The 19,059-nt window shown below is 35.6% G+C and overlaps 1 protein-coding gene across 1 annotated transcript in view; it reads right to left on the bottom strand.

Annotated features, from left to right (window-relative positions):
• The window catches only part of MYO16 (myosin XVI), a 366,164-nt gene that overhangs the window by 83,099 nt on the left and 264,006 nt on the right, over positions 1-19,059 (bottom strand). Inside the window, exons 23-26 of the mRNA XM_069003962.1 lie at positions 12,038-12,190; positions 11,251-11,451; positions 2,774-2,849; positions 54-229 (exon numbers count right to left, since the gene is read on the bottom strand). Of these exons, the coding sequence (XP_068860063.1) occupies positions 54-229; positions 2,774-2,849; positions 11,251-11,451; positions 12,038-12,190 (606 nt within the window). The remainder of the gene's footprint in view (positions 1-53; positions 230-2,773; positions 2,850-11,250; positions 11,452-12,037; positions 12,191-19,059) is intronic.

Genomic DNA, 19,059 nt, shown 5'->3' with positions numbered 1-19,059 from the left:
AATGACAAAGTAACAGAAAAATCTTCAAGGAGCAAAGAATCCTAAATTTCTACCTTGCTGAGTTCAATATACTTCTTTGCTTCTCCACTTGGACAGGTTACAGATGTTTTTTTACTGAGCAAGGCTGCTTTACATCCTTTGATTTTAAGGGAATGATATGGAGGAACAAGTGATCCAGTTTGGGTCAGTTTGGACTGGAACAATTGATTGATGACCACGTTTTCACTAGCTGAAAATAAAAAAAGAAAAGAAATGCATGAAGATAAAATACAAGCTAGAAAATTATATATGTTGCATTTGTCAGTAAAAAGACATGCAGTAGGAGAGAATTACGTATGTAAACCTAAAACAAATGGACAAACCAAAAAATGAGCATTATCAATGTTATCAAAGAACATTCAATATCTGAAAATAGCAACACTATTTTTAACATGTTCAGGTCCTGTGCTGAACAAATAGAGGGCATAAACCAAAACCTTTCAGACTGATCTGTCTAAACTTAATTACTTATGGGATCATCACCTCTGAATTTCATTCCACTACGGACTCCCAATTTATGCATCTATTAAAGCAATGTAAGACATCAGTTTTGCATGATTTCCTAACATGTAGTATTTAGAAACCATCAGGGCACTTAACAGAAATAAATTATAGACACTCATTGCACTGAAGAATTATATATACCCAAAATATGCGAAGGGATTTTAAAAAAAGGCAAGGCAAAGGACAGAACTGTAAAAAATTAGGTTTTTCTACATCAAGACCACACTTAAAAACATTTACAGAAAAAAGACAATGCCATGCATATATATTATTATTTTTACAAAATAAATACACTTCCAAGAGGTGCTTTTAAAAAAAAAATCTGAATTTTAAGACAGATAGTATACTTTATCCTAATTTCTGTCTAATTATCCTTTATGAATTTATGGCCACAGGGTTTTTAAGATGAACATGACAATTGCTTGTACTGCCACAGCACCAATAAGTGTTAAGAACCTGTTACGTGCTACATTCTTAACCCTCCTGAATTCCTGTTACATTTTTTTTTTTAAGAACAAGCAAATTTGCATTATGATCACACCCATCATATGAATAAACAAAAAACCCCCAAAACCAGAAAGATGAATGGAAGAAGCATCATAAATAATAGTTTAGCATGGCAGGCAAAAATCCTCAGTTTGTTCTTTAATAACTGTTTAAAGGTTTCTTACTGTATGCTTAAATGCAATACATTTGTTTCCCTTTTTCTGTGGAGATTACTATTCCTTACTTAACAAGAGCATTAAAATGATGAGGAAGATATTGAAGTAGATAATTGAAATTATTTCAGCACCATCAGTGGGCATCAACAGTCAAATGTTTAAAATATAGTAAGTAGGATTAGGAAAGGCATAGAAATTACGCCTTTCAAATTAAAACAGATACTATGTCAGTATTCTCTTCTGATAATTTTCAGGCAGGTATGTTCCACATTCTTACATATATATACATATTACTTTAATGTTATTATAGATAAAAGTTTTGATTGAAGAAACAAAATTCAATGAAAATCAAAGGAAGCATGCACTTAAGTTATACACCTACACAACTTATGAAACTGACTCTGAGGGAAATATGTCACTGACAGTCAACAGGTTTTAAGCCTAAGTCACTTAAAAAAGATGGAACTTAGCCCTTAAGTGACTTACATGTTAGTAAATATTCTGCTCACAGAATTTTTCCATTACTTTTAATTGTTGTTATTATGACTCCTCAGTTGTATATATAGTCATCCTCATCATATTAAACTTTTTATATCCAATCCAATCCTCCATTCTTGCCTTTTAACAGTTGCATAGCTGATTACACAAAATAGCAATGAAAGTGCAGAAAGAGACTATGTGAGGGAATGGGAGAATGCTCTCTCTCATTGAACATACTGGAAGTTGTCATACCTTCTTAGGATTATATTCAAGAAAATTTCTTTCATTTCCTTCTTCATTCTGAATGTACACTTTTTGTGTTTAAAATGCATCAATTATTTTACTAGGGAGCTTGGCTAATATTATAGTAAAATTGCTAAAACTCAATGCATTTTAACAGCAGGCCCCTATTTCGAAGGAAAGAAATATAAGTACATAATATATTAAGTGAAAGACACTACAGTGGTTGGAGAGAAGACAAATGACACCTCAGGAAAATGTTTTGGTTTTCTTCAGAGAAAGGAGAAATGATACAGGTTTTTATTAATCCAATTATGATTAATTAATTAATTAATTAACTGCATTATTATTAGGCATAATTTTACAATATGCACACCGAAAGGCATTTAATTTTGCATTTCAATGGACATTCATATCTATTCACTGAAAAACATAAGAACGCCCACAAGTTACTGCTTTTAGAAGGGTACTTGAGCAGTGGAGCACATCCCACTGCAGCCTCTATGATTTTGGGAGCCTAATTTCCTTTCCCTATTTTCTGAGCTTTATTTTTGCTTTTGTTCATACTCATTGTCTTCTGTAAGTCATTCTCACCTATCATACTACACCTTCTCGTTCTCTACCTCATATCACATGATAAAGATGCTTTATGTTCATGAATCTAAAAGCTTTTAAATTAGAGCATATTTCAAACAATACTGTACGTACATACTTCATAAAGATGAGGGTGACTTTTTTTTACTGGAAATAAAAAATATATAAATGTCTCTTAAAACTAAAATGAAAATTAAAATCGAGTCATAATATCTTGATTTCTAACAACAGTAATCACAAAAGCATTTACTTACTTTTCATTACAAATATGAGATTTTGTGAAAGGGAATCTTTATTTTTTTCTATCGCACCAGCAATTTCATATGTAACCTATAATAAAATATTGTGACATCATTAGTCATGACCAATGCATCTTTTATAAATCTCACAGCAGTAGAAATGAAGCTATGCTTATTTCCACTCAACAGTTAAAGGCTGGCACCAGGTAGTATCTTTTGGCATTTTCTAAGTGCCAACAATATTGACCAGAAGAACCGGTTGTTGAACACTGTGTGACTCTGCAACTATACAGAAATTTCAGTGGACTGATTTTAAAATATTTCCACAATGCAAGGCTTTGAATCAAATATGTACTGTAAAGCAGGAGACAGAGCCCTAAACATTGCTTTCCCTGTAGGATGAACAAGTCACTCCCAGATCACAGATCTCCTTGCCAATGGGAAACTGTCCCCACTAACCATGACAAAGCAATCTGAGTCCCAGCTCACATGCAGGACAAGTTCCAAACATATCCTTTGGAGGCAAGTCCAGTCTATCAGTTATGCACAAATCCCATTCAAGTTTCTAACAACTATACCCATAAGGATTTTGGGTCACCTCAGTTGCCTGATGTCATGATCTCAAGAACAGACTGTTGGGTTGTCCCTGCGTCTGTCATCTGACTGCAGATAAATTATAACACGTGGTTGGCACTCTAAAAATTGAGCAAAGTCCGAGTTCTAGCCAGAGGTCCTAAGGGTAAATCCAAAAGAAGAAATACAACCAAATGTCTCTTTTAGTACTGAGCCCATCCCTGAAGACATTGTATAGAAAAGAAGCACTAAGACAAGGAAGCAGTCACTGAGCACAGTTGTTTTGTTTTGGTTTTCTTAACTTTTTATGGGGAGGGAAGACAAACAACTAGCTAATTTACAGACTTTAGATATAAGAAGCTCTGGCTTGCACAGCAGTAGAACCCAAAGGGAATTGTTAAGTCAAAAAGGAAGAAAATTACAGATTTCAGTACATGCATGATTAGGCAGGTACTAATAGGAACTTAGAATATAGTTCAGTTTTACTTACCTTGGGACCATGTTTCTATCTAAAGCCTTTAATTTTTTGTATTGGATCTATATCCTAAACCCCTTAGGTATTTGGGGAAATTTTATCCTTGTACATTTAATAAAGCTGTAAATATATAATTAAGATTAGTAACAGTAATCAGTGCATTAATTTTCCATTGGGTCATTTGACAATTATGAAATGCTATCTTGCTCACAAAAGAAATTATATGACTTAGAAGTGTATAAACTGTTAGAGTAATTGTCAAATGATGTAATTACTATGGCGTCTGACATGAAAAAGGTATAACAAGGGAATTATCATTCTTTTCCATGACAGATGCAATGTTATGTATTTTCTAATTGCATTTCCTGAGAACATACAACACAGTTAGCAAACTATTAGAATACTTTAAGTATACTATTAAATGCTTTTAGTGTACTCAACATGAATGTTGTACCATACCATAAAAGGTAATTAACAGAACTTATATGACAAATCCATAATGTCAGTTCCTAATTGAGTGTCTTGGGCTTTGACTAAATTAGAAGAAGAGAATTAGTATTGGTGGGAAGAGTAGGTAAGTATAGCAGCGGGAGACAGTATATTATGATTAAATGCCTAGATTGAAACAGGGAGAAGTTTCAGTATTGATGCTGGTATAATACATCACAAACTTCTAGAACTATATTTCTAAGACATATTTCATATCACATAAAATAGATAAAAGTTAGGAGGATTCCCTTTTATGAGGAAATTGCTAACGCTCTTAACAATTTTCCCATAGACTTGGTAAATTAATTCATTGCCTAAAGACATGAAAACTGACTCAATGAAATGACACTCTAGGGTTCCATAGTCATTACTAGTCCCACAAAATAGAAAAAGAAATAAGTCCTTTTCTAGCTGACAATTTCATTAATTTAATCTTGCCCTCATCAGAGATGCCAACCTACATGCAACCTAAAGCCCATCTATTTCCCTCAGTTTTCTTCCATTGTGTTTCTGAAATAAACCTGGACCAAACTCTGCACTGGCTGGTACTCAAGCACAGTGGATAGCTATTCTGGGGAGACAAAAACAAGCAAATATGGCATGCTTTAGACAGGAAATGTGCACTCATGAGATCATGGGTCCAGTATTATAAAACATACTCCTTATTGTCACTTCCATTTATTGCAGTTTTTTTATGTTTTTATGTTGCTTTATGTGATGAACTTTTTGGAGTAGACAGTATGCAAACCTATGTGTCTGTGTTAGCCAAAGGAAACAAGACCTTTATATACTATCTGAATAGCTGAGCTATTTTTATTAAAGAAAAAAAAAAGTTTGCTGCTCCACACTACATTTTCTTTCACTATAAGAGATTAAAACAAGAAAGGGATTTGCTTTCCTTCTAAATTTAAGTTCATAAAGGAAGAGAGCTTAACACTGAGCTTTCAGGACTCTGCCCATGAAGGTGCTCTTGTCCTGCAGGCTGTATCTCACCTCTTTGTTTATAATCTCTTGACCTGCATTTCCTGCTCAAATCTCTCTTTCTGGAACTCATTAGCATTTCCAGCATCTTTTAAGACGCTGGGTCAAGGAGTTTTACTAATTGCTAAGTATGATAAAAACCCCTTAATTTTATTTGTTTTGAACCTGTTTTCTGGTCATTTAAGTTGGCATAGCTGGTTTTAATACCATGAGAAGTACCATATACAAGTAAGAGGTAAAACACCTAGAAACAGGACACTCATCAGATATGCACCAAACTGACTTTGGGAACTGCATATTTCTCTTGTTACATATTCTTTGCTTCATTAATTACTTCATGCCAGAAAATCAGAAGAGTGTACATATTTTCTTCTGAACTAAAGTATCCTCTCTCATAACATCTGCCTCGCTTAAGGGATTTTCTCCAAGTTTATTGGATATCCCAATATACTTTATCAACAGGACCACCTTTACACATACTTTTCATCAATTCCTTAAAATACTCTTCTTTTTTTTAGTAAATAATTTTCATATCTTGTGATAGGCCAAAAAAGCTCATGGTTAATGGCAGATTTGGCAGGAACCCTAAAACAAGCTAGGAAGATGCCACCTGGAATACTAAGAACAATTTGGCTGCATTCATAGTTAAAAACGAAAATTTTACTATTTAAGTAGCAAAATGTAACTCAGAAACTCACACTTTTTCCTGTGTTTTAAATTTTAGTTAATAAGAAAATAATTAGTTCATGTAGTAAAAGAGAAATTTTTGATAACATGTCCAAGGACAATTTAGTGCACAGAGAGACACTTGTAGTTTCTAATTTTCTGCCAGTACTTGAATGTGAGTAATATGCTTGCATGCGACATTTTTTAAGGATCACTGGGTTTATCAGCCTCTCAAAACAAGCCTTGTTAAGCAACGAGTGAGCTAAATAATTTTATAGTCTGTCGAGTCTCATTCTAACACTTTGAAAGAATAGCATTTTGAAAGAAGGAAGTATTCGGAAACAAAATAGAAGGGTGGGGGAAAGGTTTTATCATTTTCTCCTGTAACTGAGAATCCCAAATCAAGACTACTTAAAGAAAGAAATAGAGAGAGAAAGGGAGAAAAAAGCATGACTGTCATGCCTGCATGAGAACCAGAATCTATGTCAAGTAGCCTTTATAGGCCTTGGTACAGCTTAGACAAGATTGATTTGATTGTTGTGTCTGGGGATTCAGCCTGAGGAAAAAATAGAGAAAATGAAAGCATCCTTATTGATTAATCCATCTCCTTTTGCCTTTTGATTTAGAGGTTCAGTTTCAGAGTCTGCCTGGGATATACAAGGCATTTCAGAGAAGACTGCCTTGGTGAAGGTGAGCTGACAGCTGAGACGTATTTTTGATACACAGGTAGCTGAGAAATGAAAGACGCTGATCTGCACTTAAAGGAACATTTTGTGCACTGGATTATAGAGCAAAGAAGTTGGTCTTTATGTCTGGTCGGTTTATTACAATAGGATGAGTCAAAACAGTGGAAAGGCAAACAGTGACAAGGGGCTTATCTAATTTGCAAATTCAAGTTTAATTTAAACAGCAGAAACCTTAAATTATGATAATGTATTATTCAGATCACAGGAACAATGGGGCAAATAGATCATTATCTCAAATACCGGTATGTTAAATACCACTATTAGGTAAAGCTGAGTCTCTTGGCAATGTGCTAAGACAATATATTTCTGATTTACTTATTGATATGTTCATTCTTCCCTAAAATTTTCAAAAATAAAGAACTTTGAGTCCTTGATAAAGTTCAATGACTGAAATGTTATTCAAAAATCATGGCTACTGATATGCCCAACAGTTCAAAGACATAATTCATGTGAAGCCCTTCTTTAATTGAGAGCCCACAATGTAAATACTAATGTTATCAATAAAAGAGCCTAAACATTCAGTATTACAGATTCTCAGGATAGTTCCAGCTGATGGTCAGATGGACCCATAAAGCACTTTGCTACCTCAAGGCAAGCTTGCAAGGTGCAGTGCGGGCCTCTTCCCCCACAGATAGTCTCTACGAGAAGCATCTCAGAATACTCACATTCATATCAGGCATCAGAAACAAAGCAATGCCCCAGATGAGCAGACTTTTTCTAGAAGAAATCAGACTGCCAGTGTTCAGAGAAATGTGTTAAACAACATTCAGATAAAGCCTTTCACCAGGATTATTTTTTTTAAGTCATAAAACCCGTAGGTCATTCTCTTCTACCTTCTGCCTGAATAAAACAGATAAGCTTTCTGTCTTACAGCACTCAGATACCAAGACATTAAACAGCTCTTAGAAAAGACTCATAATGTGTCAAGGCATTGTAGGATTCTGTTCAGCTGTAAAATTAAAACTAGGTGATAAAGCAAAATACTTGATATGATAAAGTACTGATGTTCACAGTGGCCTTTGCTAAGCATGTGTTCATGTGTGTTCACAAGCAATATATCATATTGCCCATGCAGAAACAGACGGATTTAATCTTGTTCAGGCATAATAGCAAAATTAGAGAGAAATGAGGCAAAATTAATTTTCTCTTTTCCACTGGATCATTCTGTCACATTTTTGTAAAACAATATTCACTCTCAGATTCAACTAAAATATCTGATTTCGTACATGTGCAGAAGTTAACTTGTGCATATTGTTTCCTTTTTCTTCCCTCCAAAACAGACAAGAAAATAAGAAAAAAGTCCAAGGTCTCTCAGAATCGTATCATACGTGCAGACTTTCTTAAAGTATTCATTCAGCCAGAAAATCAAGTGGTGATTCCAAATTATTTGGAATTTTCTCCCCCCTTACATGTTACTTTGAGCCTCGTGTGCGTTCTTTGTCTCACTTCAACCTCATGCTTTCTTTCCTTTACTTCTGACCCATTATCTCTTCTCTTCTTCTCTCAGTACTGCTTTTTCTGGGATGGTCTAAGGCTCATTGTGCTTGGATCAATAATATGGCAATTTTAGTCTTAGGAAAAGTTGCTGAGCATGAAGCTTAAGGGAATGGGCAATACCTCCCAATTCATGTTACAATCAATCAAAAAGACATGATAGTGGAAGAAAAGATAATTTTTTTATGAGTATCCTGACACAAAATTTCAGAATATATGAACATATTAGAGGTCTTTAAAACTGCATGGACACATCTGTATCATCTGTAATTATCTCATAATATAAAGCTAGATGTATTTTTGTTCACAAAAAGTTGTCTGTCAATCTCAATTAAATATACAAAAGTAGGTCTTTTCAGTGAGGAAGTATTTTTAATTACTGCATTTTCCAGTTTAACTGCACTTCTGAGTTGCTAAAATAGCTACTGCATGTGTCTGAGTAAAGAAATTAACCCAATTCATTCTGGACTTTGACCTACATCCATACACTACTGATAAAAAAAATCCCGAATTACAAGGGTCATAAGAGGTTCATACCAGGGCCAACATAGAATATTAGCTTTTTTTTTTCTAGTTGACTCAGAGTAGCAGCTCTTTAAAACTGGCTGTGAACTACATTACAGTTACAACTCTTGTTACCCAGAGAAATGAGGATGTTTGCCTTCACGTTCTAACACACAGCCTGCTGCATTCAGTGTGACTTCCTCCTCAACTGCCAGCCTAGACACATCACCTGAACATAAATGATTAATGCTTGAAGTGAAGACTTTTATGTCTCATTACCTGTCACAATTTATTGGTAATTCTTTCTCTAACATCTAGGTCTGATTCATCTTTCATGTAAATACGGAGAAGCTTTACCAAGTTAACGGAGTAAAATTCAGTGAAAACTCTGGTAAGTGAGAGCCCCTCATTTTAAGTTTGCAGATCTCTGAAGGCAACAGTGCAGGGTAAGATGGCTTTTCACTGTACTTACTTTAGACCCATTTAATTGATATCAGACTATAAAAATGGGTCTCAAAACCTGCAAAACTATATTGATACTTTATATATGAAACTCTTATTTTTGAGTGCCAATAAATCTTGATATATTTAAAAGCCTCATCCTTTAACAATTTTCATAAGGCATATATCACCAATGACTGCTATAAAAAGGTGCTAAATGTAGTAATAGCACTATCTAAAGAACAGCATCAGCAGTTTTAAAATCTGAGTTTTTCATATTCATGTTCTCAACATATGAAGACATACTAGTCTCAGAATAAACTCAGTTTGTATCATCAAAGTTTATATAAATACGTATCATGAAGCACTGGAAATTTCAATCTATGACAGCTAGATAACAGTTCCACAAGATACCAAAAATGCAAGTGTCTTTAAGGATTTAGCTCAATTACTATTAAAGCAAGGAGAGTTAAGCACTTGCAAGAGGATTTTTTTGTTTTGGCAGGGCTAAGCATTTTACCGTTGTAAGGACGCAAAAAACAACCTGACTGGAATAGTCCCTGGCCAATGTAAATCAAAGGATCTCCACTGACTTTAAAAGAATGTGTGGATTTACATTACTTGGAGAGCTGTCTATTTGTTTGTGCTTTCAGATTAAATGTCATTACTATTATTAGGAAAAGGTCAAACCAAGTGTCTATGTTATAAAACAAAAATCTAAACAACCATTCAAGGCTAAAACACATGTTAATGCAAAGTGCCCTCTTTTACCACTCACAGCTTAACTTTCAGAACTAGGCACCTGAAATATTGGTCTTAACAAATCTTCTGAATGCTTCTTCAGAGAATAAGGCAAACATTTCTTTCATTTTGAAGAAATGTGCTTATTATTCTGGTTGTGATTTTAATGTAGATGCCGTGCTGCTGCGTCCATGTCAAGTTTTTGGGTGTGGAATCTTTTTGAAATCTTATGATAAATTTGTCTTAACAGAACTGCAATAAAAAATACTTATGTAACAAATATAAAAAATGTTTATAAATTAAATATCTGAAGTTCATGGTCAGTTCTTTATTCTATCCCTTGAATTCCTAGTAAGTTTCATAAAATCTTGGTTGTACTATTATCTAACCACTGTGCGCCCACATTCCTACTGACAAGTCCCAGTAGTGGAGGTATTCAAACCACTTAACTTTGGCAAATAATTTGATTCTAAGTAAATGGCCTTGTGACGAAAGAATAACTTACAGGGAGTTATTCAGAGCATTTGGGTTAGGAACTTAAGCACTACTCAAATAGTCCTTTCCATAATGACCGCATTTCTGTCACTGGGCAGGAACAAATTGCTTGTGTCAAAACACAACCCAAGACTTCCATCAGCCTCATTTCCAAATGGGGAGCCACAAAACAGATCTGTCCGCATTTTTACCACCGTCAGATTATCTAAAAAAAATTACTAACCCTTTTAACATATATCTAATTTGCTTGCTTTGACTTGTGGGTGGTTGTGGGGACAATGTGAAAATGAAGTATTGGAAAGGGTAAGAAACCTATTTAAAAGAACTGATTACACTTTTCCTGTGAACACTCCAGGCAGGGGAATAAGAAAAATACTAATCTAATTTTATAGTCATACTGAAAGACATTTAGCATGTTCTGGGCTTTTCTAGGAAAAAAAATATGACTACTAACAAAAAAAAGTGGGGGTTTTATTTTTGATTTTTTTTTACCAGATTTATGCTGGTAACCCAGGTATCTACATATATAGCAGAGGAGCTACAGGGAACCTGTACTGTTCTGGAACCACATCAGTATACAAATTGAAGCCAACTAAAATGGCATTAAACATTTATGTTGAAGGATTTGAATCACCCCCTTTACATGGAATGCTTACAACAAAGAAAAAATTCAGGAGCCAGAAGTAGGTAGCCTGTATCCTGCATGCTGTGATGTAAGCTACACGTTTATACACTAGACATGGCATTGAGATTCTAAGTTGTCTTCTGAAAACTTATCACTTGACAGTGAAATCTTATTTATAGCCAGGAGTTGGAGAAGCCATGTAAAATTTTGTTTTGTTTACTTTTTTTATTAACTGCATGTAAATAATATTCAAACAGCTTACCCTCCCAGCGTAATGCATAACAGTGAAGGTGGAGCCCAGATCCTTTGGGGCAAGGTTACCATTTCCATCTTTCGTGGAGGAATAGACTGTATTTGTGTCTGATGTATCCAGGTAAGACTGAATGCGTTTAGAAAGACTCTGTTCCACTGACCAAATAGATTGGCTTTCTTCATCCAGCATTGACAAAAAGCCTGATGGCTTCTGAAATGAAAAACAGATTTGTCTCATTTTATACAGGAGCAATAGAATTTCAGTTCTTCCTTGTAGAGTAACACAGCCTGTCATTTAGTAAACAGAAACATAAATCACCTCAAAAACAAAGGAAAAATATAAAAGATTAAAATATTTTTTTAAGTGTTCAAGGCATGTTCTTCTATAGGAAATGTAGGGAACAGTATTTCAGTTGCCAAAAATGGTCACTATTGACAATCTTTTAGAAACTGATTGTGTTACTTGCTTCTTAGAAGTTGTACTCCAGAAACAAGTTTCAGGCACTAAAGAAACTGTCAGGCTCACAAAAGAGCCTTGTCAGTCCTATGGCAGCTCAGTCACCATGCCACGGTGCACAGATGCCACACATGAATCAGTACAGGCAGGGAGTTTCTGTTGCATCTTCCTCAGCCCTGAACTGTTAGTGAACTCTGTGAGCCACTGAGCTGTGGCCTCTTTGACCTGTAGCCTTGTCTGAAGATTCATAAATTGGAAAATGCAAGGAGAAGTTTGTATTTGTCTAACATGCACAGACTGTGAATAAACATACATGGTGTAAAATGGATCTGGAAACTACCTGAAAGAAAAAATCCAAGGCTGCAGTATGGTTACCAGGAGAATACATTGTTTCCATGGCAACTCCCTCTTGTACACATTCTGCTTGCTCTTGTAGGAAAAGCACTTCATTGATGTACTGGTGTATCTTCTCATTGGTCATGTTGACACACAGCTATTGTAAAATGAAGAAAAAATTAGTATTAGACATTTACTGGATAATTCATCGATGTAGGTTCTACTGCATGTCTAATATTGAATTTGATGAAATGTCAATCCACAATACCTCTCAGTAGACCACAGATTTGGGAAGACCCAAGGGAAATTTAGATTTTAACAGCTATTACTATTAAATTGGGAATACACAGTTTTCTGCCTGAACAGTTCATTGTGCATTCCACATAAGAGTTATCAAATATCAGCATTATCAAATACAGTGCACATTTACACTAATTCCATTGAATAAAGTAGGATAACTCCACATATAAATGGTTAAATTTAATATTCTTCTGCTTTTTGTATTCAGGAAGGTTATATAAATACAATGTGTTTTTAGGAAAAAAAAAACCCCTACGAATTTAAGATCCTGAGTCTACAGTTCAGTGCTAGAAAAGACAAAATTGTTTCCACATATAATGTCACTGAAGTCTAAAGCAGTCTCTGAAGAGCTCATTGTGTCTTACCAAAATTTATAAAATCACCTAGGGACATTTTACTAGATGCTGCTCTCCATTTTATAGATATTCTAAGGGAAGGCTAGCAAGAAAATAGTGTTACATAGAAAAGTTCAAAGTTTGGAGAGATAAATAGTGTAGAAGCTCCTCAAATATTTTTCTCTGATTGCCTTATAGGATATAAAACAATAGATTCACAGAACTCTGATTTTCAATTAGAAACAGGTGGAAATTGTATCAGCTTATTTGTGTGCTTTTGTATTTTATTCAAAGCTCACCTGCAAAAACAAGTAAATATTTAAAATCTTGTGGAATAAACGTTTTAACTGGTTTTTTGACATTAGAGTGGAAGTTTAAGTTGAAAATTTGAAAACCAGCTCCAATCCTACATTAACTATGACTAAGAAATTAAGAAAACAGAAACTCCTAAAAGGGTGGAAGGACACTTCATATGAGGAATGATACAAGGAATGCCTGCATGCATTTTCTTTTCAGTCTAAACTAGTCTCATATTTGTATTGGCCAGCCATTAACTGTATCTCCCATTAATAAAGTGTGCAAAAGCAATGGCACCACCAAGTCATATTAAAAGGTATGAAATATTTACATCAATCCTAAAATTACATGGAAGAGAAACCAATTAATGTGTAAGAGTTGCCTGAATTTTCCATTAACACCTCTTGTTAGTATAGCCAACTTGTACTTGCTATAAAATGCAATAGACTAGTGTGAAAAACAGCAAAAAGAAATGAGACAAAGCTCATTTTACAGCCAAACATCTACTATTGACTGTCTTTACTAATGCATGACAGTGCAGACAAAAGACAGCCTCAAATAAAACCAATATTTCTTTTAAAGGGGGATTTATAAACATTCCGATTGTTATCTAGTTTTATTAACAATAGAAATATACAACTGACTTCCAGTATCTATTTATTTTGTGGAAAAGACAGCTTTTTTAACTCTGTGCAGGCAAAATATGCTTTACTGATCAATTCTGGAATTCTAATTACAAAATCTTTCAGGAGCTTGTAAAAATTATTTTATAAGGCAGACAAGCTTACACTTTGACGGATATGGTAAAGCCTTAAAATGATGCATGCTGTATATATTTTTATTTACAGGTGACTTATTTAGAGAATGAGGTCATTCAGCATTACAAAGGTGTATTCTACAATAAGAAAAGCTGTCAAAATCTCTATAAACTTATGCTTACTTTTTATCGTGAGCCAGTCCCTTAAAATTCATTAAAAAAAAAAGTAAGTATTTGAGAACCGAACTGCAGCAAAATTACTGAACTACACAATTTGAGACGAAGGAAAGATTGTCTTAGACACATCTTCAAAAGAGCTGATAAATAGCATTGGTTTTAAGTAGAAAAATAAAAGGAATAATATTTTGTTAAAAAATTCATACACAGCGTGATTGGATGGCAAAGAAAAACCAAATTTTTAAATTCTACCAACCAGTGTATTATGGCATGCACTGGGGTGCTTCTTAGCAACGTAAACAACACTGTCACCCAGACTGGCAGGCACACCACGGTGCCATAAGGTACTGCAGACCAGAGCAGAAAGGCAGCTCAAGCACTTGTACAAACTGCAAACTGCTCCAAAGCTGCTCTCTCAAGCAGTGGCTGAGAGAACAGCTCTGCAGAATGAGAACCAGGAGACCAGCAAGGGACTGCTGGAAAGCAAGACATTCTGATCAGATCTTTCTCCATTTCCATGTTTTATACAACATGATGGGAAAAGGTAATAAAATGTTTCAAATTAAAAGCTTGACACAGGTTGACATAAGAGTTAAAGTAGCTGAAATGTAGAAATGGGATGATTATGAACTAAACTAGCTTTGTGAACCCAAATTCTTTTGCTTCATGTCTTCTAAGTATTACATAAAACAGTGATGTACTTTCTGTCCAAAGATTTGAAAAGTTCACAGAATTACATTTTTTCAAACATGCATTTAACTGTACTCATATAAATTCAATGCAAATATAACAGTAATTAAAAAGAAAATAAAGCCTCAAATAAATTTTTACCTAAAACAAATATTTGGAGAATACCTTTAAGAACTGTATTTGCTTTATTGTTGAGCATTACTCAACATTACTTTATTGTTGAGCATTACTCAACATTACCTATGGTACTTTTTGTCATTAATCATTGTTAAACTGTTCTTGATATGCATCTCATGGGCTCTGTATTATGTCTTCTAAGTATTTCTCTTTCTACCAGTCTTTTTTACCTTAACTCACTATCATGTCTCAGTGAAAATAAACACACCATATATTTGTCCAAGTCTTCTCTAAGAAGTCCTTTTAGAATATTATTAGAAGAAAAAATTATTCTTGTTCAAGTATTTAAAACAAAAAAAAAAAACCAAACTAAAACCAATCACAACTTGCAGCACCATCCAAATTGTAGATTTTGGAAAATAACACAGTGGCATTTGGAAAAAGCAGTAAGTATTCATCACATTAGACAGTGTTAGCTTGATCTCTCCTTTTACCACATATGACCAGTTAGTACCACTAAGTACACTCCAAATTAAAATTTAGGTAGAATACCAAAACTGTACTGTGCTCTGAAGACAGAAAAGCACCCATGACTAGTGACATTTTCCTGCTCTTCACTCTGTTCACTTTTCCTGCTCTTAGACCTATTTGAAGAAGGCATTACCAAAAAAGGAAATTTGAGGAAAGAAAACTTGATACTGTCAATCAGTGAGGAAAAGATGGATGCAAAGACCCTTTGGAAAGCTCATTTACATCCTTTAGTCATGCAGAAGGATTAACTCTCCCAAGGAATGTGTATTCAGAGCATGGAGTAAAGCTTACAGCTGCCATTTCAACACATCTATCAGGCCCTAGTTTATGGGCTGAGATGATGAAGCTACAATGTCAAATGTAATTTGCAAGGAAGTGACCTAGCATTTCTCAAAAATGTAATTTCTAAGATAATGAAACACAGAATCATCATTTTTCTGAGGTTGAACTCAGAAAATATTTTTAAACCTAAGCTTGACACCCACTTATTTTTCAGAAGTATCTTGAATGCTGTTCCCCTTTGTATCTGCTACCCAAACATTTCCAAATCCTTTTCTTTATGTATAGTACCCATCAGAATATTTCTAAGGTATTTATTGCAAAATCAGAACCATTATATTTCTTCGTTTGCCTTTTAGGGCTAATAGGATCTAACATAAATTTCTTGTTCTCCCTGCAGCTCCAACACAAATTCAGACATAGTCCTTCTACCTCTGTCAGAAGATCTTTAATTCACCAGGACTCGGTGTAATTTCTGGGATCAATTGCCATTAGCTGATCTGTGTTCCTCAAATAACATGAAAGAGAAGCTGGTGCTATGTTAAAACTTTACTACAGGTAGGAGTCACCTGAGAAGTCTTCCACAAAGGAGGGTCTGAAGCACCCCTCAAAAAAGGGACAATTTCAAGACAAAGTGGAATAATCCCCCACCTGTTTTTTTTAAATATCAAATACTAAACAAACAAACATACAAACAAACATGGTCACAACAATCTTTCCTTGAAAGAGTTAGAATTGTTCTGAAACTGAAATTAAAAAAAAAAATATTCACTCATAATGCTGGCCAAAAACTAAGTACTATGGGACAAAAAAGGATGCTACTGTGGAAAAGCAAGATGTCAATTAAATGCTGTTGTGCAGTATTTCACCAATCAATCACAAACTGAACTGAGCTGGGAATCTCAATTTGAGATAAATTATTTTATTTTTGGCTACAAAGTGTCTACTGTAAAAGAATAAAGAAAAAAAATTATTTTAATGTTAGGTACATGATAAGCCAGCTTTAAATTCAAGTAACACTAGTCTTCCAGTTGCTGACTGGAATACTGGACAGAAAATAATGTCCTGCATAAATGGAAAAAAATGTGTGCATTGGGAAGAAGACCAAAGAGACTAAGGAGGAAGAGGAAGGAGTACACCATGACAAAGGCCATGAAGAATGTAAGAGCCTCAGGAACTGGACTGAGGAAGGAAGTAAAACACAGGATTGCCAGGCCCCTGAGGGAAGGAATAGGCTTTTACAGCCCTGCTCAGCTTTTCCTGGGGCCCCCACCAACTCCTTGCCAATGGGCCCGGGCCCAGTCCCAGGTGATGCCAGGGCAGTGCCAGCTTCCAGCTCTTTCTCCAACTGTTTGTGACAGGGTCCCAGCCCCCTCTGGCTGCTTGCCATGCAGGGCTGCTGATGGGCGCTGTTACTGGCCCTGGCTCTGTCCACCATGCTCCAGAGATGCTGCCCATCAGGGAGGGCATGGCCATCCTCTGGGTCCTCCTGCTGCCTGGCTCCCTGGTGCCAAACATCAGCTGGTTCTCACTGCTCCACAACAAGGATGTTAAAACCTTCCTGTGCGTGGAGGCTAGCAAAACTCTGACTTAAAAATAACACATGGTATTTCGTTGTTAAAGAGTGAATTAACATTGTAAGTACTGCCTATCATCCTATGGGGAATAAGGAGTACTCCAGCACAGGGAACTGCAGTGGAAGGATCTGCATTAAGTCCCTACACAGTAACAGAGCTCAGTGTGGACCAGCAGCTGCATATTCCACAGAGGCAAACAGGACCATCGATCTATGCTCTGCACAGGCAAAACCAAAGAAGGTTTATTTCTTCAGCATTAAAAAATCTTGAAATGCTCTTTCAAACTGTCCAAATGCAAAAACCTGGTGTGCCCCCGCATCAACTATCACTGAGACTGCAATGACGGTAGAAAAGTTAAGTCATGTGACTTAAGTCTCTTCATATCCATCCATCTACAAAACAGGCAGCATGACCTTGTCTTTGGACAGCTAGAAGCAGTCTAATGGCTGAGACAATTAAATTTAATGTGAAATAATCTGTTATGGTTGTTTTGGCTAGGAAATATTATATGGCAGAAATGTAGTGTCAGCAGAGTGAACCGTAGAAATAACATGCAGAAAAGTTAAAATCTACCATACTTAACAATAATAAACATAGGTGGAAATTCCAAAACAGCTGGGTCCTACGACCTCTTCTGCTTCACCATAGTGACTCTGAAGTGGAGTCCTGAGAGGGGCAGGAAATGCTCTCTGCTCTCAGAGCCAGCTGACTCCTGTTGCAGGAGATGTGTGGCAAAGAGCTGCCATGGAAGCTGTGCCCCTCCCAGAGCTATACTGCATCACACAGATAATGTGCATGTACTTTAATGGGTATGGAGTTGAATGGGAGTCAAGAGACCCTTGACTGCTCCAGTGACCTGCAGTACTAATTTAGATAAATCACTTATATTTCCTAAAAAAAGAATAATATATACATACTTTCCTCTGCAAAACTTAGGAAGCCTAGAGAGGTAAAATACCATGCAAGAGCTAAACACAAAATTTAGCAAGAACTAAATACTTTCTTCAGTTTATCACTTGAATTATATATTGGACAGAAAAGACTATTAGTGCCAATTAACTTTATTGCATTATTGTTCTTTATGATGAATCTGCAAGTACAGACTTCCATTTCTGTAGAAAGACCTGACTTTCAGCAGGGGGGAGAAAAGCTACTCTTACTTACTCTAAGGTCTGGTTCTTCTGCTACAACACAGTTTTCTTAGAAACAACTGGGGCAAAATGGTACAGGCAACTATCCATCCTGCTTATTGCTTGTTATATTCATTGGTCATGAGTTTGCTCAGTCTGTGGTCAAAAATATACTGTCATAAGTATGAAGATTGTAGCATTCCTTGACTGTACTATTTGGAGTTGTGCTCTTAAGGAGCCATGAATAAGATCTAACCTAGTTTTAAATTCTACTAGAAGAGAAGTAGATATCTTTTAGTTTTAAAGGGGTGCAGAATAAACTGTAAACAAATACAGTCACCCTCAAACAGGGAAGGCTGAGAAAACACTGAACACTGGAAACTGCCATTGATATTTTTGGTAGAGTGCTAGTATTTCCTGAAATGACCACAAAATGAAGGCCATTTCTCTACAGAATCTGAAAGAGAAATTGTGCTCACTTCTGACCATGTTCCAGTGTGGCTGTATAGAAAGCTGTTTTGGCAGAGCAGGTATGCAGCTGCTCCAGGAAAATGCTGTTCCCAAGCTAATGATCACTGCTAGGAAGTGATTGTAAACTGTAATTGGGGTGAGCTAAAAGTGAACTGTAGTCATTTACCATAGCTCAGCTGATGAGCAGTAAAAGCAGTAACTCACTGAGTCCTGGTCATTCAGAAGTTTTCAGTCTTTATTGAGCAATGACTCCTTCAGACTGTGACTTCTAAAAACATTGTTCCCTGTCTTTCAGCTTTTAAACTTCATACCAAAAATCAGAACTCACCTCACTATTGCTTATTCCACACACTTTACTTTTATCT

Source organism: Aphelocoma coerulescens, chromosome 1 (assembly GCF_041296385.1).
Source record: "Aphelocoma coerulescens isolate FSJ_1873_10779 chromosome 1, UR_Acoe_1.0, whole genome shotgun sequence".
NCBI lineage: Eukaryota > Metazoa > Chordata > Aves > Passeriformes > Corvidae > Aphelocoma > Aphelocoma coerulescens.
This window is presented reverse-complemented; position numbering and strand designations above follow the sequence as displayed.